This window comes from Phaenicophaeus curvirostris, chromosome 9 (assembly GCF_032191515.1).
Source record: "Phaenicophaeus curvirostris isolate KB17595 chromosome 9, BPBGC_Pcur_1.0, whole genome shotgun sequence".
Taxonomy (NCBI): Eukaryota; Metazoa; Chordata; class Aves; order Cuculiformes; family Cuculidae; genus Phaenicophaeus; species Phaenicophaeus curvirostris.
The window spans coordinates 15,716,140-15,744,017 of record NC_091400.1 but is presented as its reverse complement, the minus strand read 5'-3'; the positions used below and the strand labels follow the sequence as shown (position 1 = coordinate 15,744,017).

The following is a 27,878-nucleotide window of genomic DNA, read 5'->3' as shown; positions in this document are numbered from 1 at the left end:
CAGCTGAGCTGAACCAAGTAGTGGTTACATTGTGCCAGACCAAGCAAAGCTAACACTCTCATTATTTGTTTGCGTGGCAAATTCTCTGCATTTGCGACTTTTTTAATAAGTACCAATGTGAGGGGCTTGCACTGTTCCAACATGGACAAGCAAATTTCTCCCAAACAGCTGCAACAGCCATGTTGCATGCATCCATCTGATAAGGGCAAGTACTGCACTTTATATAGCTGCAAAAGCTACATGCAAAATTATAAAAGATATTCAACATTAAAGTCTTCTTTCTTCATACAACACGTACATTAAATCCAGAGCAGAAGAGTCTAAAACTTCATATAAAATATCTATAAACAGCAATCACAGGCTACATTAAAAAATATATAATTTCATGTATTTGCTATAGACTCCAAAGCTGCAGTCCCATCTTCTTACGCAGGGAAAGAAAAAAAGAAAAAATATTCAGCAAGACAACAGTTCAGTGCCTTTCCTTTATTAGCACTAGAATTTTTATGTAAGGGCTATGCACAAATGAGACCCACATTTTCCTACTTAAAACATGAAGGTGTCTATTGTTCCATGTTGCACCAGTACTGCTATGAAAACTTAATTTCTCTAGCTTTTATTTTGCCCTTGAAGAACAGAACTACTGTTCACTTAGCTGTTCCAAACAGAACACATGCTCAAAGGGCGAGATAAGGGGAAAGAAATAACAAATTACGACATTCATTTACTACTTTCTCCTTCTTCCTTTAATTATTAGCATGAAAGCTTCCTACAATTGCTTATAATTTGTTATTTTAACCCAGTGTGCAAGTTCAACAGGTCCATATATTTGTCACTTCCACTAAGTTAATTTCTGTTTGTGTAAAAAACATCTATAATGCTAATAATAAAAAACATAAACACATAGAAATATTATTGCAGAAATAATATTTGACACTAAAATAACAGAAAAATAATGATAAGAATGATTGGTGCATATTAAAGATATTAAATACAGTGGCTGGTAAGAAAAATATTTGTAGTCAACATGTGGAAAAGAAAAACTTAGAATACAACGTTAAGCTTTTTCTGCACATTGTAATAATGCTGAGTAATTTCCTATTGAAATAATTATTCAGTATTTATTAAATTTATTTCTGATTTTCAATACGTGCTACAATAAATATGCAAATTAAAGCCTTCACACCCAAACTGGTATCCATTCAGTATCATGCAGCAGTGGTGAAAAGCGGTAAAACAGGCATGTATGTTAAAAGAGAAGGAACTTAAGTCAAATCGGAAATGCTCAATGAAGAAACCTAAATCTAGATTAAAAGAACACAAATTAGGGCAACATCAGCACATTGATACACATTATTCAACTCTAATATATTTTCTCATTATTTTCAAGTGTAGAAGAATTATAAGTACTTGTAACTTTGGGAAAATACTATGCTTAATTTTTTAGAGCAACAAAAATTTTCACTCTGATCTGATGCTGCCACTTATCATTTTATACAATTTATTCCACAGAATTACTGCATCACCAATGTACCCAGCAAATGTTTATATACGCATATATGCCACATATATTCAACTATGTGTGTATATAATTATATTAATACATCTATTTTCACATATATGTGTATATTATATCCATTTTCTATTGCAAATATATTTTTAAAGTGTGTTTATATTTTTATATCTAAAAATAGGTATACTACATTCTTAGATATAGATAATATATCTCAAGATGTAAACTTATACATACATCTATGTGTAAATACGTACCTGTATACATTTTATATAGGTACATATGTATGCACAAGTGTATGTATGTATGAGTATTATACAGGTATAAAATTATCACTTTTACTCCATGCCTTTTTCAAACCGAAATGTGTTTTAAAGGATAAAAATACATCCTTCTAGAGCAGTGTTCAACTTAAGGTTCAACGTGGTTATGTGAAACATCCTATTCAGTATTACTAAGAATCAAAGGCTTTTGTTTTATAATGAAAATTATAAAATAAAAAACTTTCTTTAAAAAAAATCAAACCAAAACCAACACCACCACTATGAACAGCTTACCTCATACCATAAAGACTTCTCAAGAAAGGAATTAAATTCCCATTTTATTAAGGACTGAATTATAGTGAGCTGTTCTGTTGTAATCATAGAAATCTTCAAGCGACTGTTGTTTCTCCTTTGCTCAACATAATTCCAAGCAATGGTTCCTATGTGTCCTGAAGGTAAAGTCTTAACAATTGCTCTTGTTCCAGTATAAACTGATTTCTTAACCTCTTTATCATTTTTACAGAAACGTCTTATTAATAAAGTAGAACGTTCCTTTTTGTTTCTGAAAAGATCCTCTTCCACTTCTTCACAGTTATCATTACAGTCTTCAAAATGGCTCAGAAAGGGCTTTGAGGGCATTCTTCCAGTGAAGTTATTTCCACAGAAGTTGTGACTTAAGCATGCCACTTTAACCTTTTGTGGTGCTCTTTCCAGACATAAATAGTTATCCCTTAAAGCATCTTCATACAACTGCTGCCCATTTTCATTTTCACAATTATTTGTCAACTCCATTAATCTGCAAGTGCAGGCCAGGGAACCAGTGGAGTTACCATCACCAACACTTACTGGCTGCAAGCAGTTGTCCAAAATGAAGCCATTGTGTAAACTGCACAAAGCCTTTGATATATTCTTTTCCCTAGCACAATGAAAATGAAAAAAGGTTACTTTATCAATATCATTACTGTCCTTATTCACTGCTGTCTCGCTTCTTAACAAAGGTCCATTCACTTTCAACTGAATTTCAGCAAGCATGGCTCTTTCCAGTGAAACAGGAATTCCAGTTTCCAGGCATGCCTCTCCCCCTGTGGAAGGATCACAAGATTTATACAACTGGCTGCGTGGGATATTCCTCTCGTAGTTTTTCTGTACAATGTTACAGTTAATGTTAAGAAATTCCATTGAATCGGGAATAGAGCTATTCTTCTCCCAAAAGTTTTCATGAGTATTGTCATTAGTCATTTGTTCTTTCGCCACAGAGAATATTTTGGGCACTGAGTCCTTAAGACTTTCTTCTTCAAGTCTGTGTAAGTATGAGATAGCATGTGTGGGCTGCCTTTCCAGACTGGTAGTATGTCTTTTTATAGCACTGGTGTCCGAAGCATTTTCAGTACTTTCATCTCCAGCTGACTGGGCAGGTATCACTTTACCCTGTACCACAGAGACTAGAACAGACGTTGTGATATCCTCAGAGGTCATTTTGACACAGTCTTTAGTTGGTGAATGTGTGTCAAAAACTGGGGAGGGAGGAGTGTTGTCTACCAATTCTCACACCATGATTTCGGTGTAATAGAAGATTCAGTGTTAAATAACCAGGGAACACATGGTAAAATATACATAGACTACTTACTCTGAATTGGGCTTTTTAAAAAAGTAATTTTTTTGATTGTTGAACTACTAGACTTTTCCAGCCCTCGATTACTGGCATGAAATACAAACATTTTTAAACCAGCTTCTTGTTGTGATGTAGCCATTTGGTTTGTCTCTTCCCAAAATTAATTCTTCTATCATATGTAGAACACACACTGCTGCTTCAGGTTGTAGAAGATGACCAAACACAGAATCCATGTCAGAGATGCATCTCCCCATAGAGAAAGTTGGTTTTCTGTATAGAAAAGAAATAAATATATATTTTGAACAGAATCCACAGCACAAAATTCACTATCATAATAGAAAGAAATTTTTTTTATGTAAAGAGAAAGGGCACAAAACAGCAAAGGTTTATTATATCGAGACCTAGAGAATTCCAAAACATACATTTAAATCTGTTCTAAAAGTCTCACTTCACTGTTTGGGGAAATCACAGTCATGTGAAATACACAGTCTATTTAAATAGATCTCTTCAGTATGAAAAGCTATATGACTGCAGAAAACTAATTTTACCAAAGCTGTAACACTGAAATTGAACATATATGACATACAAGGAGAAAAATGGAAATATCTTTACCCTAATTTTTCTGACTCATAGCCAGGATAAGTTAAAACATTTTGAAAAAGAAACTAATTTTTAAACCTACACTGTCTTTTAAAACTAATAATTTTCCTGTTCAGAACTGAACTCTATCACAACTACAATTGTTTTGGTGTTACGTGGTTTTTGTTTTCATTAAACTTTATGTTGTTACTGTGAAAACACAATATTTTTGCCAGAAGTTTGACTGAAAAAAGCATGAAGGCAGAGTAGCATAAAAGCCTGAATATTATCAATGAAGTTTTTGAACCCTTTACTTCTATGCCTTAAGCTGAAAAGTTAACCTGCCCTTCAACACTGCCATTAATTCTCTGCTTCTTTCCTGCAAACACTGTGGTAGAAGTAAATCTTGGAATTGGAAAATAAGAGGTTACAGACAGTTCAACAAAGGAAACAGAAAAATAAGAGGCACACCAATATAAACCATAGTGAATTAAAATTAGACAAATACAAGCTTATATTTCAATGGATCACATTTAAAGTTTAAAAACATTAAGTTTATTATTAAAAATGTGGAAAATGCAAAAAGTAATATTGAGGTCTAAATTAACTAAACAGTCCAAGTTCACAGAAACAAGCAAAAAAATATGACTTTGAAACTTCAGTAGCAAAACACATCACAAAACTGAGGCAAACCACTGGCTAGATACAACTTGATTACTGAACTGATTAATCAAATATTGACCCAAGCACTATCTTCATAAGTAGAAGGGACAACCTTCTTAATTCAGTTCATGTACTTTAGCCAGGCAGAATAAGTAAATCATCTGTAGTTGATAAAACTGCTAAGAACGATGGGAGCAATAAAATCAGGACAACTTAATAATGAAAGTAATTTGAAGCTTAAAATCTATTTTGATATTCTTCTCAAGTAACTACAACTAACAATTTTATTTTAAACCATTTAGAGTGTTGGCTTTCATTTTTATTGATTACTTATCTCCACCCAAAAGCACTTTGGCACAAATCAAAAGGTAAAACATACTTTTTAGTTAATCAGATATTCTGCATGCTATTTTCTCACATAAGTACCAATTTTTGGTGGAGGGATGAGCAGTGGGAGGGTTGTGTGCATCAAAAATGAAAAACAAATTCAGGTAAAGTTACACTTCACTACAAATACATGGCTTAAAAGTCTGCTTGCTAGTGAACAGTATTATTTCTTCAGACATTAACTACTGTAAATGCATGGGGGGAAAAGTGCTATTTAATATTTCAATCAAGATTTCAATTGTATTGATTTAACAAAAGAAGAGAGATCAAGGAGAGTCACAAAAGAAAGTGACAAGAGACGCAACAAAAAGCCACAATTTTTACATTCTCCATGCATTACAAAACCTATGTGCATGCCAGAGCAGCCAGAGGAGAGTCAAGACGGGAAACTTGGATCCCGCACAAAAGAGAGATTTAGCACCACAAAGGAAAATAAAAGCTACAGTTCATAGAACAGTTGTGCAGAAGGAAACAGCAATATAGAGCGGTAGGACAAGACTTAAACTGGAGACGTTATCAACACAGTTCACAGAGCACCCAAAAAAATACTTTAACAGCACAACTGTAGAGAAGATACAATGAGAAACCAACACCAGCAATTCTTTAAGTCTATATTTCCTGACAATCCCTATATCAGTAAAGCGCACCCTGCAATTAATTTCAGTTCACTTTAAAAAAAAACCAACTCAAATAAAAACAAAAAAACCCAACACTTAAGCACACACATTTCGGCTATTATCTTATTCAACTGCTTCCTATCCTTCTTCCCTTTCCTCCTTCCTCTTCAAATCCCCAGATCAAAGCTTACATAACTTTTTGCCACTACAAACTTGAAAAAAACTGCAAGCAACCCTTCTAGAAACGTTCCCATCTTATTTCTTCTGCCAACCACTGCATTTCCCGAAGTCCAAATCTACATATGATGATGCTGATCAAAGAAAAAAGATAGAGGAGAAGCTAGAAGAAGAAGCAGCTGGGGTTTTTTTGCCCTTGATCAATTACTCTTTAATGTCTTGCTTGCTATATCAAGTAACAATAATACTTCATTAAAGGTATAAAGCATGTATACTTATTAGTAATAGTCTTCAGTACTGATTTTTTTAAGGATTTCTTTCATCTATCAAAACATCTCAGTCTACTGATTCAACTTTCCTGTTTGCATCTGAAAAATTCCAGGCAATCAAAAGAAAATACAAACCACCAAAATATACTCACAAATGTAGTCCCTGTAATATTGCTAAGCCAGGAACAAAAATTAAAGGAATGGATTGTCACTGCAAATAATATACCTGTTATTACACTGGTTGCCAAGTGAAATTCTTACACAACAACTTCACTCTACAAGGCAAAAAAGGCAACATCATTATGTATTTGTAACATCACACAATGAATTTGAGATCAGAAAACTGACTCTGCACGTTAACTTGAACCTTTTAACACAGTTCTTTGTGGAGAAATTTCTTTTTAAAAAAAAGTATCTCTGATTTGCTTCTGTAAATAGAAACCTGCAAAAATCAGAGGTCCTTTTACATCCCAAACTCTGTCCATCAAGGGCAGGATTGGTTTTCCACAGTCCATACATTAACATTATTCTCCACCTTTCTCATAAGCCAAAATGTCTCCACATGTGTCTTCCCCAAACTGCTTCTCTCAGATTTTTTCTTTTCTCTAGAAACTTTATCTCAAATCTTCCCCAACAGTGGTTTTCCTGGTCACCTCTCTCCTCAAACCCAGAGTCTACATGCCTGTCCATTTCTCTCTACCAGCATCACGCTATCCGTGCCTATGTTTGAAATCCGTCTCAAAGAATAACATCTGCTTAAGAAGCTCCCTGTCTATGTCCAGCTGTTCCCATCCTCTTATGACCATTGCAACGTGATATGGAACTGATCCATCTCTAGAATTTTTTCTCAAGTTACTTCACAGCTAGATCATTTTCTCAATGCAGTTCATACATGGTTGTACTGACACATGCTATAACAGCACAAAGGAGAGAGTGAGCAGTACAGGGAAAGGAGAAAAATGTTGCTTAAGTTGATCTACATGTTTCTTCGTTCTGAAAATGTGATTTGATGTTTCAGCCATGTCAGGCTCGCAGGTAGCTGCCACTGAAGCTGGCAGACTCACTCCTCCCCTCCCTCTTGACCTTCAATCCCCATTTCCCACATCTCGTGCATCTAGACATCGTGAGTCCACAGAGTTAATTCAGCTGGCTGGTTAGTCAGAAAGCTATTCTTTTCATCCAAATGCAATGACTCACCTTGTGGTCATATAATCTCTACATTCCACAAAAAGGAAATATTAGGAATGACTGATAGAGACCACATGTCTTAGCAGTAGCTTCAGTTTAGATCACATTTGCTATGATGTCCAAATGCACCCTGAACATAACAGTCTAAGACAGAAGTCATCTAATGAAGAAGTGTCCTAAAATCCCATGAAATACAAGTAAAAACTATGATGGTAGAGCCTCTGATCTGTGGACAACTGCTAAAATATCTGAGGCTGTGGCTCTGCAGAACAGATGACAGATGTGTCCCCCATTACACACTTCTCAGTCTGCAAAATTTCCACTGTAATCAACAGATTTCAATTCACTGTGCACAGCAAATTCCTTAAACTGTTGGAATTCATTAGACATGTTATGAAGTGTGTTAACACAGTGTTATAAATGCTATCAAGTGCAGAACTCACAAGCTCAACCAATACAACAGTATACTGTAATGTAGTGTAAAATTACAGAATTATCACTCCCCTGTGGCTTTCCTTACTTGCCGATCCCTGAAATTCTTCAAAATAATATTCTTTCTGTTGCACGTTCAACTCAAAACACACTGATCTAGCTAAATCTGAATATAAAAGCACAAGAAGTAGACAGATAAGCCTGCACTGTATTTAACGCATGCTGACATTTTCTAAAGCCACTAGATTAGCTGATGAAATCCATTAATAACTACACTGGTTCATTTTACAAGGCTTAAGTCATGTCAGAAATGTAATGTGCTTCTATTAGTAAAGGAAAGTAAAAATATAAGAAACTAGACTAGTGAATCATCCTGGATGCAGAGGTCAGCCAATAAACACAAGCGAATAATGAAAATAAACCATCTGGTAACCTTTCAGCACACACATTCACAAAATGTATTAAGTCTGAAAACATGTGACACGAAGTCAATCTACTTTTTTTTTTTTTTACACTGCTGCATACACTTAAAGACTTAAAGTTCAAGCTCATTCTAATTAATACTAGCAAAAACTAATAATAATAACAACTCCCTATTCCCCAGCTATCTAGAATTAAAGTCTGCAAAAGTCTAGGTAAAACAACCAACACAATCGAAGACTACAAAACTGTATTGATTTACCATCAGTTTAACCTATAATTCATTACTCAACCTAATTGTCTTCTGAAGTCAGCAGGAATTCTGCTTCTGAGAAAAAAACCAGTATGTTAAGACTTCACTGATATTTAGTCTAAGGAAAGGCATATGAAGGATCAGAATTGTCACTCAATACATTAAGTTAAAGCCTTTCAACTCTAGGCTGTCAAGGAAAAGATGGATAGATAAATATTTGAAGATGCTGCTTGTACTGTGGGAAGAAGCAGCAGCTGTATGATGGGGAAATAGGGGGTGGTTCTCATGATAAAGACGGGGATTGTTAAAATAAGTTGGATGTTGCCAGAGATGCCAAGTGCAATTCAGTATGTAGGATGCTGTGGGAGCTTCATGGGGAACTTGGTGAATGCTTGGTAGGGGCAAAGATTATGTGTGCAGAGAATGAGAGGGGCTGACAAAACAATATGTGACATTACAAAATACTCACTGGTGGTTTCCATGGGCAAACTGTTACTGGACTGGGACCAAAGGTAATTCAAGAAAGCTTAAGGGCAAATGAAAGCAGCCTGAGAAACCTCCCCTCTGGCCTGGCTACCTGGACATCTATAGCCATTTCTCCAATTTTCACCCTGCATGCTACATATACCTGGTGACTATCTACCTCAGACAGAAGAGGTTTCAGCACAGAAAAAAATCCCACACCAACAAACAAATAATTATATTAATTATTTCAAAAATAATAATTATATAGCATCAAAGGCATAAGCAATCGACTACTAAGAGATTATTGGGAAACAGTAAACTACCAAAATAACTTGGCACAGTAAGTAGATAGAAAACTATTCATCATGTCACTCGCATCACCCCAACAGCTGTATTTAAACACTGCAGTCACAATTCAAGCTCTTCTGGAACAAACTGATTCATGAGGATAGTTGTTTGTACACTACCACTATTCATTTGAAATAAAAAAAGGCATTTTTTAGTAAATATGCTACAGTGTGTTCCAGACCTTGAAGAGAATAAGAAACCCGCATCTATCAACTCCTCCAGTTTATCCTGTATTGCGCACACTATTAGTTTTTCCTTACAGTGTCTTAACTCAGAAACAAGTAGAAGATGCTAGTACAAGAACAGCCACCAATGTGTCATCATCAGTTTTCTAAACCTTTCTTCTGCCCAGGGAATCACAGGCAAACAGTAAGGAGGAAATAGCCAGACTCTTAAGAATCACTCAAGATGTGCACAAACCCTATTTGAACAGTTGGAAGCAAGTTGTAACAACATTTTATTTGGCACAGAGCATCATGCGGAACTTCAAATTTACCACCACTGTCTGCGTTTCAATAACAAAAAATTCACTAAGAACTACAGTATTTATATATCCTGTCAAGTTAGAAAGTATTTTTACTAATTTCTAGAACACTTATGTAAACACAATTAAGTATCAGATATCTTATACCATGGAAATGGCTGCCAGATGGTGAATCCTCTCCTCTGGCTCATCACTCACCACTGCATGAGGCAGAATCTGAAGCTACTGCCAGATACCAGCTCCACTCTTAAATTCTTTACAGAAATTCCTTTTATGTATGAGGAGGTGCAGAGAGAACCCAAGACTGAATTTATCTTGCTGTCAGGGTCAGCTCTTCATTTCTTTCTAGATCTGATATGCAATATGCTGTTTAAATAAACTTTCTGTTTAGTGGTTACTTGAATTTCACACTAAGTGACCTTATCCAAGAGCTGTAATTTCACCATCGACGCTCAAATGAACATGCCCTTCTATGTGAGTTACATGGCAACTCAGAGCATTAAAAGTGGGATTGTACTGCTCCATCTTTGAACAAGTACTTTCAGAATAATTTCCTTAACTTTTTGAAGAACTGTGAAAATAGTCCTAAATGGGTAAAACAGATTCAGAGCATCAAATCTCACAGTCATAGGAAAAGGGAGCGTAGCAGAATTTAAAACAAAAATCTTCAAAGTAGAGAATTCAATAGACTTGACACTGATAAGTAGCATTCCTTGAAAAGACTAAGTAAACTATAAAGAAACACAAAATAACCGACAATTAATAAAAGGCAGCATACAAAACCAAGGATAAATAATGCTAATGCAAAAGAATAAACAGTAAATAGAGTAAGAAATAAACATTAAAACACAAAAAGAAAGCAGGTAAAAGACAAATGAACTAGTGCATCAGCATTTATTTTAAGATCTGAGAATCCAAAAAGGAATCATACAAACCATGCAAAAAAGGACAAGATTAAAAATGAGGTTTGAAGTCTAAGCCAACCTACTGGCAGGCTCCCGACAAAGTAACTGATCCCTCATTCCCTGACCTTCAGTGAGGTATTTTCACTACCTCCTGAACAGAAAATCCTGCAGGGAGGGGAATCAACTGATCCAGATGAAAACTATTACAGGGGAAAAAAACCCAAACACAACCTAGTCTTCAGGCAGCATTATCTGATGCCACTCATAACACAATCATACAAGTTGACAGCGACAGCGCAAGCACAAAGCAGGGTGGAAAAGAGGAAGGATCCAAGACCACAGCAGAAATGTATCTGCAGCATCCCACACCAAGCTTTAATGAGTTACAACCTAAAAATTTATCTACAGGAACACCTAGGTATAAAAGTCTGAGAGGTTAAGGCGACAAGCTACAACTAAGATAAAACACAACAAAGCAAAGACCAAAAGGAAAGTTCAATTCCTTTACTGTAATAAGAAACTGTTAAGATTGATCCTAGACTAACATTCAACCACTTTTCAGAATTCAGAAGCTATCCTCTGCTTCACTGAAATTACTCACATAATTTATCATATATACTCAACATAGCTAGAAAATCATCTTTCTCTGAATGAGATATGAAAACTTCACTGCCAAAACCAAATATGTGCCAATACGATCTTGAAAACCATGCATATCAACTCAGTTTTTCAGAGTTTGTATTATTCAGTTAGTAACTACAGTTACTAAATGAGTCAATTCTTTCTCTGTCCCTTATCAGATCATCACCACATTAGAGCAAAATTGGTTTACATCTAATACAAAGAATTACACATCTTAACCACATTCTCTTAATCATCAAAATTTCTCTAGTGTAACTGCTGCACAGATTTGAGTACTTCATTATCTTAAACAAAGTGTTCAGCTTAAGTGCAGTCATCATAAAACAACTCACTCTTCAGTAGTACAGTCAAGTTACTTGCTTCAAGAATAGTAAGAATTTGGAATTTTAAACAAGAAAATCTGGTCCTGTGATAAGATCAGATTTTATCCCAGATTTTTGTAGTCTACTTCAGTCTTCACAATATAGATAATTGGTATAAGAATGCATGGCAAAAGTTGTCTATACTTACCTAACGCAAACGATCACTTGTTCAAAGTTTGTTACATTTTGCAGAAGTTCTTTAACTTTCAGTGGAATAGATGGAATGCAATTTTAACCCAGTGAAGTTGTTGGCAAAATTAACGGACAAGTATTTCAGAGAATATTTAATGTCCATGTAGAGTATTCAATAGTTAAAGGTACACTGAAATACAACAGAACACTCAATAACTAAGCACTACATATCTCAGTTACTTCTAGAAGTAATGAATTCTGAATAATCAGGATACATAAGGAAATGACAGTTCCAAATGAAGCTTTTCTTACAGCGGGGATGTTACTAAAGACTTCCTCCTTATATGGACCCTCCTCTTATGTGTGAGCTCACAGTGCAAGTTCTTCACAGCCAGAATGATTTACAGAACATCTCTTATGCACCTGAGTAACACCTGCATTAAATTTTTTAGTCTTTAGCATCTTTCAGATCTGCGCTGTTGTAATAAGCCTGACTGCTACAGGCCAAGTTGAAACTTGGAAGAAAAGACATACAGACACACAGTGTGACTCTGCAAAGTTGTTTCCATAAGAAACCAGGCTAAAAAACGTAGTCATAACTTGGACATGGACACTTCCTTCTCTGGAACACCGTTTTTTATTTTCACATAAGCAGCAATACATGCCAGAGACTCTGCTAGTATGAAAAACAACACCACTTCAGTAAAATCTGAAAATGCTTTTAGGGAATCTTGTTGGTTTTTTTACTCTAACCTAGCTACCTGTACCTTCCAGCATTCATATGCCTCAGTAATAACACTCTGTTTAAAAAATGTGTTACATATACAGGCTACACTTAGTCCAGCAGAAAGATTAGTTTGCATCCATTCGGTTGTGCATTCCTGCTGATAATACGTTACTTAATATCCTTTTAATATCCTATTTACCTCAAAAAAGTCCTAGAGGGGAAATGGCATATACATAGTGCTTGATATATACCCTAACACTGAGCAAAGCAGAAGGCAAAGCACCAGAGAGGAAACAATCAATGTTGTAGTTAAACAAGCCAAAGAACCCAAACACAAAAGGACTGTAAAAAGATAATAAACTAGTGAACGCATGCTGAAACACTCAAGGTTATTTCTGCTGCAACAGTTACAGAAGATGAAACTACTGTTTTCTGTAATGTACTCTGTCATGATAATGACAAACCCATGCTGCAACTAGCACAACGCACAGTGTTAACCCAGGATGAGATCACCACAGATGTCCATCAGAGGGAGCGTCAGGACCTCAAGGACACCAAATCTTTAAATGCTATAACGAGCTCCACCTGTGACCCTCTCCAATGGGCTCAGGAGCCATTTCAGCCCAGGATTGTTCCACCTAGTCCTGGGGCTGAGCTGCTTCACTGGCAGCTGTAGGCCCAAGCCCTGCTCTGTGCTGCTCCTGACCTTTCAGCATGGGACCCGACTCACCTGCTGGTGCTGCTCTGAGGATGACTAGGCTATGGCAGAGCCATAGCTCATCCTCCCACTGCCCCCTTACAAGGAGACTGTTGGCCTCACCATCAGCCGTGACCACGTTCTCACCATGAATGATAAAAAGAACTTGAGGAAATATAATCAAGTAACACCCACACAACACAATGAATGCAGCCTTTTAAACACTGCCAGCAAGGCCAACTGCAGGGATGAGGAGGTTACTCTGAAATGCTGAATCAAACACTATCAGACCAGTAATAAAGCAGCAAACTGAAAGATAAGAAGCAGCCCAAGGCATTGTACTCAGGCTTCTCTTGGGCAAGGTGGCAACACTGACTTCATCCCACTGACAGGAAAAACCTGTAGACTAGATGCAGAACACTTACCTGCAGGACTAATTGTTCAAACCAACGATGACCTTAGCAGGCAGCTGAGCATGCTATGAAGTAATAACTGGCACGAGAAAAGATCCCTGAAGGGAGGTAAGGCAGTACTGAAAACTAATGGTCTGTGCAATCTACACAGTTCTGAACAAAACAACAGCTGAGAGTGACAGTGTTCTGCATGCAACAAAAAAAACATGTAATGTTTCAAAACAGTTTAAAAACAAAACACTGTTTCAAAACAGTTTACAAAGCAATGTGTATCAGTGATATGCCATAACTGGCCAAGTTCATTGATGACACATAGAGGAACTGTCTTTAAATGGTAACTCGGTGAGGGTATCATCACCTGTGCCAGCACTCACAAGTGCAACAGGCAGCCTGAAGCTCTCCATTTTTCCAACTAATATCTTGCATACTATATGGAGTTCTTCATTTAAACAACAAAAGTTTCTAATGTGGCTGGTATTGCTTTTGTGTATGTCACTTTCTGGTTGTTGGGAAGTCAACAAGGAAGAAGCAGATCATGTGTGAGAAATTAGCTGAGAAGGAAAAAAAATAGTACCTATACATCTAGAATAAAGTTCATGTATAACAGTAGATGACCTATGAATACACAACACATAAAACCAGTATACGTCAATGAAAGCAGACTAACCTGTCCTTCGAGATTTCAAATTAAATATTGTTCACCTGTCTTCTCAGGCATGCTACTGCCACACCTCAAAACAGTTGCCTCCAGCTCCTGCAGATCTTTTTCATTTCCACCCTTTCCAGATCAACTGGCAAACTTTAAGCTCTAGGACTTGTTTTTTTTTTTTAATCAGTAGTCTTCTTACTTCATTATGAACTTGCAAACTGTTGTTCATCCTTAGACCTGCTTCTATTAATTTGGCAGGGACTATCTCACATTCAGATCCCCTATATCCCTCTATATATTCAAGACATCTTTTTATTGACTTCAAAAGCTATCAAAAATTATTTACTGAATTTACCACTTTCCCTTTTTACATACCTTTAAGAAAAATAAAATCAGTAGAATAAAATTTAATTTAGGAAAGACAAGCTCTATTTTCAATGCTAAAAACTACCACAGACCTCTGAAAGTATTTGACCAACATAGAAGACGTCCAGAGAGTAATCTGAAAACAGGTTAAATTAGAAACATACATTTCATACTAAGGTCTTTGTGGATTCTGTACAGTTTCCTGGCTGTCTGTTTTTATTTAAGCATTCTAATGCTGTTATAAAAGCAGAAACAGCTATGAAAGTAATAACACTAATGGTACTGTAACATTTCAACATATTTTTGAAAATACAATGCATACATTTCACCACTTCTTATTTTACATGTGACTATTTCCCACTACAGAAAATACGCCATAACTATAGAGAAAAAGCCAATGGTTGGATATGCCTGTAAAATAGTCATACATAATTCAGGTGTGCATAATTATCACCTATAAGCACCATAAAAAACACAGCACTTGTTTGGTTTTCATGATTCACTCTCCAGAAAAAAATTACAGAGCAACCTCTATACCGTCTTAGATACACTTATGGTAGGAAGAATGTGCAAGAGGTATTATTCCTGTACTAATTTTAAAATCAAGATTCTGATTTTTAATGCTTGAAATACAAATATTTGACAACAATTAATTGTTTTTAGACTGCACCTGTTCACATTAAAAATAAGCCTAAATATTATGGATTATTTCCTTCATAATTTAATATTCTTACTTTATTTTATGTAGTCACACATCACTCAAAGGACTACTAGCTTATCCAAATCCCAAAAATTTTAAAGTTCTGTATTAGAGGACCAGGTACTAGAATTGCTTACACCCAAACACACAATAAATATCAGGATACTCGATGATGACAACATCTATGCTTTTTTTAATAATATGTTCTTCTGTACATCAATCAATGTGAAAAAAAAATTAAGCAGAAGGTGTTTAGGTTTAGTAGAAAAAATAACAGAGACAAGCCATATGCATAAAAATCATTCTACTGAGAATTTTTTTGTTGATATTTAAGAGAGGATAAGAGAGGATTTTTTTGTTGATATTTAAGACTAACTAGAGAAAAAAAAAGTACAATCAAACTAAAAATCAGAAAAAAAAAAAAAAGCCCAGGCTGATCTACACAAGTTCAATGTAGATTAAAGGTCTTTTCTTGAGCCTTTGCCACATCTAGCAAGCAAGAGACAGACAAGTCCTACCAAGAATAGGTCAGGGACTCAATACTTGCAAAAATCTGTATGCAGGAAGATTAGAGTTTCCCTTTGTCTTTGACAGAGGAAGCCCCCCAGCTTTCATGCTTTTCTGGCAAGTAGAGGGAACATGGCCAACTTCCTTTGCATTTGCTGGCCAAGAGCTGAGACAGTCTCTGTCTCAATTCAAACTTTAAAACCTTTACTAGGATGCATATGGTTTGTAATAAAATAGAGCTTTACTGTAAACAAGATGGGTATGGAAACAACAGGAGACAGAGGCTATGGGGGTTTTATGGGGGTATTATCCACTGATTTCACTGAATCAAATGCAGCAGAAATGTTGGGGAGAATTTTCGTAACTGTAAATTCAAGCAACGACAGAAAGTGAAGGGTGGTTTTTTTTGTTGGGGCTTTCTGCTCTTCTCTATCTTGTCCTCAGAGCTCAACGGAACAGAGAAAAGCTGATTAAAAAAACTTAGAACGGTAATACAAAGGAAAAGAAAAATAATCAGAGCAGTACGTCAAGTTAGAGGAAGGCACATGAGTTTAGAGGAGAGTGATTCATGTACAGATTAGATACTTTATTGGCCATCACAGCTCCAATGCTGTTATACCAAGAAATTTTGCCTTGCTTTAAATCTGTGCACACACCTTCCTCAAATATTTTTACAGCTCTCTCACTAGCTCATAAAGCCAACTCCATGCAGCTTTCTATAAAGCACATGGTTGAGATGAAATTCAGGGGTGCATAGAAACTGTTATACAAAATAACACTGTGCTGTACTATTTTAACTGTGATACATCATCTTTTGTCCTCAGGAATTATAGCCTCAATAACAGCTTTATGTACCTAGACAACAAGACACTGACTTAATTATAAACATTTTCACTATCAACTTGCATAACAGAATAAAGAGTACATGGAACAAAATGTGGGGATGACACAAACATAGAGGTAAACTCTGGGCAAAGTAAAACGACATTCACTAATTTTAAGAGAACACGTAAACTTGCCTCTTCTAGCCAGGTGGACATGAAGACCTCCTGAAAACCCTTTACTGTCTCTACCATTCTTATGCCTAACAGGTAATAAAGCTGTAAACAGATGTTATGATCTGAATCCTGAAAGAGAATTCAGGCAGGCATAGTAGTCTAATATTATACAGACATCTGAAAGATGTTTCTGCATATTTTAACACTGACCTCTTTTATAGCTTGCTGTCTAGAAAATAGCTTATTTCTACAAACCACTACTAAACATGGCTTGCAAATCTAGAATCACAGCTCAGATAGTATGGAGAATTAATTTCTAAACAGACTTCACAGTACTGCTAATTATCTTAGAGTCATGCACTCAGAAAAGGCACTATTTTTCTAGAAGCCCCTAGTCACCCCATTATATGATTACTCATAATCTCAGATTTAAATCCAGAACATTTAGTTACAAAAACAAGAGGAGAATGGGAACAAAAAAGACTTAAGAATTTTAAGACAAAAAAGAAGGTTGCACATTTATTACTTTTAGGCCAAACTAATTATAGAATGTTGGTGCTGACAATACAGTTTTCATAATAAAATCGGCTTGTTGGCATCACCCCAGTATGGATTTGATTGGGGTGACTAGAAAAACCTGTGAAAATATATTTCAGTTACATATATTATCTGTTTATTAAAATCACAAATTAACTATTCCTTTTTTCCGATTCTATCAAACAAACCTAAAATTTTAGTATTTCCTTATCTTGGAAACCTAGGACGGAACATTTATATCCAAATTGTTGCTCATTTCCAAGAAACTCCAATTCCTTTATACAAATGAATCCACAAAAATGTAATGAACTCTCTTTCCCCAATCTCCTCAAGTCATGTTATCTCCTATTATACATAAAAAATAAGTTCTAAGACAGAGTTTCAGAATTTGCTGCATGAACATAATCACAAGCAGCAAAACATTCTTCCAAAAATGTTCTTAACTGACAGACACAGAAATTCAGTTAAAAATAATACATTTGCCATAACTCAGAGTTTGCTGGAACGTGGCCCAAAACCAACACTTTGAAAGAATATTCTTTCTTCATAGATAATACAAAATGTTTTCATAACTATGCACAACAAATTTGGTCTGTGCAACTAGATTGGTAGTTGACAAAATCTGCTTAACACAAACAGAATGAACAGTATTAACATTACACGCTTTCTCTATAGCAAAATTGGCCACTAAAGCTAGATTTTTAACAACCACAATATTCTGATACCAGGGTACTACCGGTATACTAAACACTTGGTTTATTTCAGGAAAGCGAGATGAGAATGGAAAAAAATGAGTATTGCATTTTGGGACTCAACCGTATTCCCAAACAAGTAAAACTCTAGGTCTTCCTCAACAAATGTTTTCTGGTTAAGTACCAAGAAGGCTAGTTTGCTTAGCTGAAAAAAAAAAAAAACAAAACCAAAACCTTCTCGCCTTCTCCTCCTCCACTTCACACATCTGAAAAAAAATTATTTTATTTTTTAAATAAACATACATTTCAGTTTCATGCTGCAAGTCAGTTCGACCACGTAATGGAATCTTATAATACAGTTCCTAAAATCTGTTTTAGGGGACCAAAAGGCAACTGGATAGCAAAAACTGTATTTTTACACACATCGTATTTCTGCCAACATGGAATAAGTAATGCAATAAAAACAAAAGCATCCAATGTTACATAATTTGGGCTAAGCTAATATAACTCTCACTAGAGGCAAGAAGAATCTATCCAGAAATACCCAAGCAGATAAACTACAGATCCAAGGTTTACTGTTCTTTAAAAGAGAAGAATTATGTAAAGTCAACATCATGACTTCTCCCAAGTCAAGAAACCTCTTAACCTTTCAAATATGAACTAACACTATACATGCAGCCAGCATTTTAAAATCTCTACTTAATTAGATGCATGGTAATATCTTTATGTTACATATTCCTTAATTTTATCTGTAACAGATGCATATTACATACAATATATACCCAAAACCTAGGAAGAGTATACAGGTTTCTATGACACGGTATACTCTGATGATCCTGTATTTTCAAAGGTAGAGGAGGCAAAGAACTGCTTTTAGATATGAGTCAGAAGCACAGACAGAGCAGTTTTGACGCTGAGGAAATAAAAAGCTGTGCACTTCCCCCTTCTCAGCAAATTATAATAATTCTCCCTTTTCTGAAACACTGCAGACTTCATCTGATACTGGGGGGAAAGCATGACTGAGCTGTTCTGCTAGACAGCAGCTCATGGAGTGGTCTAGTGGAAAGAAAGGGCACAGTGTTACATGATACACTTGTTGGGTAAGTAGACTTTGATGTATGTAAACAGTCAACCTTTTATTTCATTTGACTTTCAGCTGATACACAGCTTTTGCAGGTGTCCAGTCTGCAGCAATACAAGGATACTCTCACTGAGACAGGCATCTCTGTTATGAACACACCGTGACAATACAGATGATCCTTGCTTCCTCGTACTGCAGGAAACTGAAAGCATGCAACCATGGAATTCTCTCTTGTGGAAAACAATCAGTATCTCCACATAATACAGTATGAGGTAACAACTGACAATATGCTAATACCATAATGTGGTTATGTCAAACCAAAAGCACCAAAAATGTAGAAGAATTAAATGGTATCACCCTCCCCAAGTATCAACCACTCCCTTTTAACAACCCAGCTCTGGGTAACAGGACACAAGATTCAACACAATAGACACGGAGGGGAAACTGGAAAACCTTCAGAGCGAGAGCAAAATTTAAAACTGGATGAATCACCGGTGAGCAGAGGGCACGGAGCAGTAATAACCACCCTTCAACAGTGCTCTCGAACAGCCACATCTTACAAGATGAGAAGATCATTTTGAAAACAAATAAAACAAAACCTAACACACAAAACTGAACCGTTAAGTGCACCTATTGGTAGATGTATCAAGACTATTCAAAGGAATAGTATATTTAATTTGGAAGGCATAACTTGGTGGAATTGTTATACAATGACAGATAATGAAACAGTGATAACTGCTTTCTAAAAGGAAGGAAGGAAGGAAGGAGAGAAGGGAGGGAAGGAAGGAAGGAGAGGAGGGAGGGAAGGAGGGAGGGAAGGAGGGAGGGAAGGAGGGAGGGAAGGAGGGAGGGAAGGAGGGAGGGAAGGAGGGAGGGAAGGAGGGAGGGAAGGAGGGAGGGAAGGAGGGAGGGAAGGAGGGAGGGAAGGAGCCTCATAACTGGACTTGCACATTTAAAATGATCCTGGGAATTTCTCTAAATGGGATTGCCATGGAGGTTTTAATTAATGATACATATGAAGCCATCAATTTTTTATAAGTTACTCCATATTTCATTTCTATGTCTACTGAATGAACACTACCACCAAAGTGGAATTTCTTATACTTTCCTGAATTAAAGCACATAATAAAAGCAGATGTATATTCAAATTAATAATAACAGCAGCATTTTGAGTGGTTATTGAGATTAAAATATTTCCAACATAAGCATCTGTCCAAATGCTTGATTTTATTATTTCTATTTCTGTTGTCTCTTCCATAAATTCACTATTAGGAAAAGCAAAAAAAAAAAACCAAAAAAAACCAACAAAAAAAGGTCCAATCACAACAAAGCAAAGGTAATTATGCAAGATTCTCCCCTTTTTGTATGTCCTCTTTGTTCTTTGGGGGGAAAATGCAAACAACACGCTATTCACAAAAGTAACAGCTACACTGTAAAACTGCAAGGGCTCTAAAGAGCCACCTTAAGAAATACTTTTATCCTAAAAACTGCAGAAGTACCGTAATAATGCAGAAGTACCGTAATAATGCAGAAGATTTCAAGAAGCATTATCTACCTGGTATTCTGACACCTTTGCCACTCAAGATGTTACAGAGAAGCAGCAGACAAGGTAGCTAAAGAGCAAAGGCGAATTACAGAACCAAACAGAGAAGCAGCCTGTTTGTCACCCTCTCCTGCGGCCAGAAATCAAGGAGGTGCAGCCTTGGGTAGAAAATCCTCTACTCATACTGCTCCCCATAAGCCTAGTGAACTAAAGTGGATACACAGACTGTGCAGAAACTTGAAGCTTTCACAACAAATATCTACAATTAGATTATTTTCCCACAGTTTTCAGCAGAAACAATGCATATGCTCACAGAAAGTCTGATACATTTGAAAGTCATCAAAAGCATCAATGTTTCTAGTAGAAGTTAGAAAAACACTGACCAAGTCATACAAATTTCCGCCCACCAACAAAACGATATGATTATAGATGCATTTATAAACACACTCATGCGAACGGAACAATACCTAACTGGTTGAAAATGCACCTTTGAAAAATGTCAGAGTATGAAAATTACCTAAAATTAGACAAGAGACAGAGTACTGTCTCCAGAAGGCAATTCAGCCTGGATATTAAAACACTGTGTTTTCTTTTTCCCTTGCAATTTGGTACATCGCTGTAATCAACAACAATTGTAGCAACCCTAAGGAATTATAAAGGAGACATTCACATCACAGAAGTTCCTCAAGAGGGAGTGTAGAGGTTGTTCTTTAGTGTGAAATGTTGGTAGTGTACAAAGCTACTCTGCTGAACAACACCTTTTTGTCTTGCTAAATTCTAAAGGGAAACTAAGTTGGGTTTCCCCAAATGCTGCTGAAAGATGTGTGTACTGCTACAGAAATACTCAACGTAATGCAAGCAACAGAGTTTTGTACTTGGAGTAAAGGAATGCATTATGAAAATGTTAGAAAGAAGATGCAGCGTAACAAAAACCTCAAATATCAGAGACCACTGCAACAGCATTCCGGCTGTATGCGGTAGCACAGACAAATACTGTGGGAGGAGAGGTCTCACATCAGAGCATTGTCTGAAACAGCAGACAGCAAGGTCCTGCTACACAAGACAAGGTCAATGCAACTGGAGAGTCATCTGTTTAAGAAAACACACTATTATTAGATGCAAGTTATGCAGCACTTGTGCATACTAATAGAATAAAACCATTACATCAATAATAAATGTTTTCAAAATGGTAGCTTTGACTTTGCATTCATTTCCACTTTCTGTCTCTCATTTAAAACATTCAAATGAGTAACAAAAAGAATATTGAAAATACATATGCATTTAGTTTTTAACTACTTATGAAATATTACAACTGAAAATTAAAATAATATATATATTTTAATGAGGTGGTTCCACTGAAGATGTCATAACAAATTATTAAATATTACTTACTGAGAGCAATGTAGAATAAAAAGTATCCCAGAACTGACCGCCTATTTAAACTATAATGATAAGACTCAGACTACTGCGAGTAAAATATTGCAGTAAATATACTGGCCTATAGAATACATTTCCTTGTACAGGACTCAAGCCTGCGCTGTCTACATACTTGAAAGTTATGCTGGAGTACATAAGAGTTTTTGATGTAAAGAACGCAAAAGGCACCTCCCTGGAGGATGTCAGGTACTCCACAAGGTGTGTGCCCTTGCTACCTTAAATCATTCACTGAAAGAGCAGGTATCACCTGCAGCACCATCATCTACACTTGATAAACTGGAGAAATACAGCAGGCTCTGGAAGATGGATAATTCTGGTGGACAGAGCTCATTCCTTCTAGCTCATGTAGTCCACCAGTTTTCAATAACTGATGGCACATCTAGCTTTTGTTTGAACATGCTGGATTACTTTTGAATGACTGGGCAGTTAAGTAGAGAGTATTCAGATGGCCTGGTTTAAAATCAGTGACATTAATTGAAGTCTTGCACAGAGATGTCAGCATGACAAGTATATGAAACCACCAAGGTTTCACTTGATTCCAGTGACAAATTTATAATTTAACTGCACTGTTTCAGGTAAGATCAAATTTTGTGACTCAAAACCAGAAGAAAAATATTAGAGAGCTCCCAATACAGGAAATGCAAAGAAAAACTGTCACCACTTCACCTTCAGCTTTTAAACATGACTCTCCTTTCAGACGGATGTTTTACTCAAAAAAAAAATCGTAGAGTGAAATATGACCAATATCTGGCAGAACCATGAATATGGAAAGCCCACCCACAAGCAGATATACATAGACATTTGCCAAGACAAACAGAACAGTATGCAGAGTAAGCTGGGCTGCTCTCATGTAGTATGTACTCAGTCATGTAGAGGTTAGATTCAAACTAGATACAAGGAAGAAATTTTTTACAATAAGGGTGGTAAAACACTGGCACAGGTTGCCCAGAGAGAGGTGGGAGATGCCCCACCCCCTTGAAACACTTAAGGCCAGGCTGGACACGGTCTGAGCAACCCAATCCAGTTGAAGATGTCCCAGCTTACTGCAGGGGAGTTGGACTAGATGACTTTGATAGGTTCCTTCCAACCCAAACCATTCTACGATACTATACAGGCCCTCGAGTACACTTGCAACAATTCTCTTCTAAATGAAGTTAAGAAGACTCAAGAAGGGATAGAATTAACCTGAGGGAAAAGCAGGGACTTCAGTTTAGCATGTTAATAGCTTTCTAAAACAGAGCCATGATGAAAAGTATTGTTTTAAAACTAATCAGACTGCATACCAAAGGTACAGACAGCTGTTAACCTCCTGTCTCCATAATCAAATGATAGCCATTATTCAAATGAAACCATCAATGGCTGCATTGTGAACAGGTGTGAAAGTAAGCCTGTCCGCGCTGAAGCTGCACGATTCATTCCAGTATTTGTTACTGACATTTTCAAAAACTATACAAAACTAAACAAAAAAAATGTGAATTACTGCTAATAATGCTATCATTGTCATTTATAAAGTTTAGGGCTTATAGTCATGAGCCAAAATTCATTTTGCGGTAGGTGCTGTACAAACAGAAAACAAAACAACAACCCTTGTTCCAAAGTGTGGTCTTCACTGTTGTAAAAAAAAAAAAAGAAAATATTAAAGATGTACTTTGGTAAATACGCAGGTAGATCAAGCTGATCACTAAAAAACACCCCTTAACTTTAATGTTTAATGAAAAATCCCTATGCAAATCATGGACCTCTAATAAAATAATAGATTAATTGCTTTTTGCCCCCTTTATAACTGGCCTTCCTTTAACTAATTCTTGTTTCGAATACAACAACTATTGCTAAATTACAGCTGCTAATCTGAAGACTAAAAAGGAACAACTGCTAACTTGAGCTAAACATGTCCAATGTTTATAAATTTACCATAGTCCTTCATGAACAGAGACAACCGCCACTTTCCAATATGTGTCTTGCTTCTATGCTGGATTTTGGTGCAGGTTTTAGTCATGGGATCTCAATATTCATATTTCTCTTAAACAGAGCAGCTCTTTGATGCAAGAAACACTCTGTTCTATAGACACTTATAAGTAGTGCTCAGATTGTTTCACCACATTAATTTTGATAACCTAAATATGGAGAATTTTCTTTTCTTATTTTACAACCCTCCCAAACCTCAAATTATCATCTCTTTCATGAACTTTTTCTATGATTTCCGGCAAATACAGTTTTCAGAAATTTTTACTCTGCAGTAGGGCTTTCATGTTTTTTGAACTTACAGTTTTGGGAGTTTTCTCCTTATTAAATTGTTGGAACTCTGGTCTGAATGCCATACTTTTATTGGTTAAGATGCATCACATTAAGTTAATGTGAACTGAGAGGGCAGGAACTGCACTGTCTGGTCTGCAGTTACAAAGTCTCAGTAATAAACTCCTTACCATGTGTGAAAACAGGAGTGAACTCAACAGTATATTAAATTAATACCTCAGTATGGCAGAACATGAATAAATTCTATTTAGATGACTAAGAACAAAAGATTTTAGTAATCCTTTGCAAACTTACGCACAGACTGGACATTCTCTTTTGGGAGTTCTGCATTTCTCTCTGAAGCATTTCCTAATCTACAAAACGTTGTGTCTGTTTATGGTTTCACCTTGTTTGTTTCCTTGCTCCCAGATTTATTTAGGTTTTTTTCACTTTTTTTGTATTGATCACAGATATTAGTTGTTTGCCGCTGACTTTTCACAGGTTGGATACCAAGGATCAATGCTGACTATCTGTAGCTAGAAACACATGACATAATGGTCACTACTTTGCAATAACTGCTTAAATGGCTTTTGCGTAACTTGAAGGTTTCATGATCCTCTTTCAAATACACAAACACATAAAACACAGAGGATTGAAATATTTAGAAAACTTTTGTCAAATAGGCCAAATTCTGCTACTCACACAAGCGCCTGTGAAACACAAAATGTTTGACTGTTCCCTTGAAGAACAGCTGATCGTTCCTGCATTTCTCTACCACTGTACCCAGCTCTCTCCCCCTCAAGAAGCCCAGCTCGCTCTCACAAGCCAAGCTCCCAGCCTGCACAACAGGCTCTTCTCTGTATCACCTGTATCGGTGGCATCCGAAGAGCGTGCAGCAGAAACCAGTAAGCATAGCACCCAGCCACTTCAGCCCTGATCCTACAAACACTTCAGTGAAACTACTTCTGTAACTGTTTGCAGACTTAAGAGGCTTCGCACCTCAGCCACACTTCACCATGGGGGCCAAAGAGAAGGCTGGAGCTGGCAGGAATGCCCTCGCCCCCGGCGCCGGGGCCCGCAGCGCTCCCAGCCCGCACGAGGGGCTCGCCGTGCCCACACCGTCCCCGCCAGACGCACCCAGGGGCGCCTGCCCACGCCCGATCTCCCACGAGTTACATCGCTTCCGTCGGATTCAATCAGCCCGGCTTTCTTGTAAGAATACAAGTCTGAACAATCACAACGGGTGAGAAAAGAGAACAGGGAAAGTGATGGATTCACGCGGGACACCTCCCGCCGCAGGGGGGTTGCAACTGAACTGTCTTTAAGGTCCCTTCCAACCCGAACCATTCTAGGATTCTAAGGGCAACCCTCCCCAATACGCTTTTGCGTTCGGAACCTTCTTGCCCCGTCCCGGAGGGGAGCCCTGACCCTCAGGGCAGGCGAGGGCCGCGGAGCCCCCGGGACCATCGCCCAGGAGGGACCCGCGAACGGCGGCGCGGGGGGGAACAGGGGTCGCACCTTTCAGCGTCCCCACGGCATCTTCCTCTTCTTCTTCTGCTCCTCCTCCTCCTGGCGGCTAGCGACTCCCGCAGCAGCAGGGCCGCGCACAGCTCTGCGGGACCGGGCGAGCCGGGCGCCTTCCCCGGGGGCTGCGGGGCGGAGCCGGGGGGGAGGGAGGGAGGGAGGTGTAGCCGGCCGGCTCGGGCTGCCCCGGGAGCGCCCCTCTCGGCGGCGGGGCCAGGGGAGTCCTCCCGCGGGCACGGGTCGCGCTGGAGACGGCAGGGATGCGGCCTGTCCTCGTCCTGACCCCGGCTGCCCCGGGATCGCAGCCGGCGGGGTTCGCAGCCGCGCACGTGGCGGCGGCTCCCGGGGCCCCGCTCGCCCCGCCCCGCCGAGCTGCAGCCCCTCGCCACGCGAGCCGCGGGACGGGGCGGGGGCGGGACGGGAGGAGGCTGCCTCACTGCATCGGAATGTTGGCCCGCGCCCCCTGCCCGGCCGCAGCGGCGGGGCAGAAAGTGCCCTCATGCCCCCCAAACCAGGGACAGAAGGTGTCCCCATCCCCCCAAACCAGAGCCTGTGGAAGGGGAGGGGGAAGCAGGGCTTCGGTGAGCTCAGCATCTCTGCATGCAATCCCTTCCATCCGTGCAGAGTGCAACGAGGAGAACAGCTTCATAAACTTTCATTTTAAAGGAGGCATTCTCACTTTTTAAGCAGGAGAAAGTTGGCCGTAGATAAAGGGGTCTCATTTCGGACATTTGCATGTGAAGGGCAGTGGTTCTCATAACTCGGGTCTGTGGGGGTGGCGTCCTAGCACAGGGCTGTAAAACTTGCAGTTAATTTACTTCATTCCCTTCGAGTGGAAGGAACTCATCCTACTATTTTCTAAGGGATCAAAATGCTTGAAAGTCACATTTACTCCTATATATTGTACTCCATTCCCTCAGCAAATACTCTGGACCTCGTTGCAGTAATTGTCTTCTGAGGATGAATGCAATGGCTTCGATGCCCTGTGGACAGCAATCACAGTGGAGAAAGTCTATTAGCTCAACAAACACTTTCAAAAAGTCAAAGAAGTTATCCACTCAAAGTCTACAAAAGTTATGTATTTACAAAAAGTTTATATTTAGGCTTGGTTGGTTGGTTTGGGTTTTTTTGTTTGTTTCTTTCTTTTTTCAAAACAAATAAGGTCAGGTACAGCAGTGTTGTATTTATTTACTTCCTACATTCTGGCTTTATATTCATTATCTACTCTGACTCTTTCAGGGACTTACAGGTTCTGATTATTAGAATAGTGATAGAAAATATATCCACTATAGTAAAACACCTTGATCTTTTTAGCAGTACACTGTCAAAATAACTTATCGCCTAGGTGACATGAGACATGGCCAGTCTGAACTAATTCAGGTAATTAACTCATAATATTGATCATTCTGTACTGAAATGCAGTACATACTGGATAAAATCCCAGTCTGACAGAAAATGTAATATTCCTTTTGCCATCTGTGTGGCTTAGATTTCATTCACTACATACAGTACCCCAAATATTGCCATAATACAATACTTTGCAAAAAGTAAAATTTGAGTAGTCAATCTTTTCTTTTCCAATTTGTACTCTGCCTGATCTATATATTTTTCAGTACCCCTATATTTTCATATGCTGATCATTGACCCGAAATACATTCAATTAATACTTTAGAGTACTTTACATTTTATTAGTGTCAGAGCATAGTAACTACTTCATAACAAATCATGCCATCTGTTTTCAGCACTACAATAGTGACAATGAACTATCCTTTAAATACACAGGCAACAGGAACCTTTCCATGGAAGCTTTTCCCAGTTTCTTTGTGCTTTTCCAGTTGTTTTATAGAGTGCAGGAAAGTTCTTATTACATAATTCCAGTGGAAAATATATATACATTTTCCTTGACAACGCTTTTGCACTTTATTATTTTCTGCTTGCAAAACTCCCAACACTAAAACGTACCCTGTACTGTAAAGAAAGAGATACATTTTACAGAATGGAATATTTGGAGAAATCACCATATCCTTGACTCAACAAAAGACTAAGGCATCTGTAGAACTTGAG

General features: G+C 37.8%; 1 protein-coding gene across 3 annotated transcripts in view; it reads right to left on the bottom strand.

Moving 5' to 3' along the window:
• PLCE1 (phospholipase C epsilon 1) overlaps nucleotides 1-25,836 on the bottom strand; it is a 153,993-nt gene extending 128,157 nt beyond the window's left edge. For all 3 annotated transcript variants that reach the window (XM_069864034.1, XM_069864033.1, XM_069864035.1), the window contains exons 1-2: nucleotides 25,809-25,836; nucleotides 2,071-3,658 (exon numbers count right to left, since the gene is read on the bottom strand). In XM_069864034.1, coding sequence (XP_069720135.1) covers nucleotides 2,071-3,252 — 1,182 coding nt within the window. In that variant the 5' untranslated portion in view covers nucleotides 3,253-3,658; nucleotides 25,809-25,836. The remainder of the gene's footprint in view (nucleotides 1-2,070; nucleotides 3,659-25,808) is intronic.
• Between the last annotated feature and the right edge of the window lie 2,042 nt (nucleotides 25,837-27,878).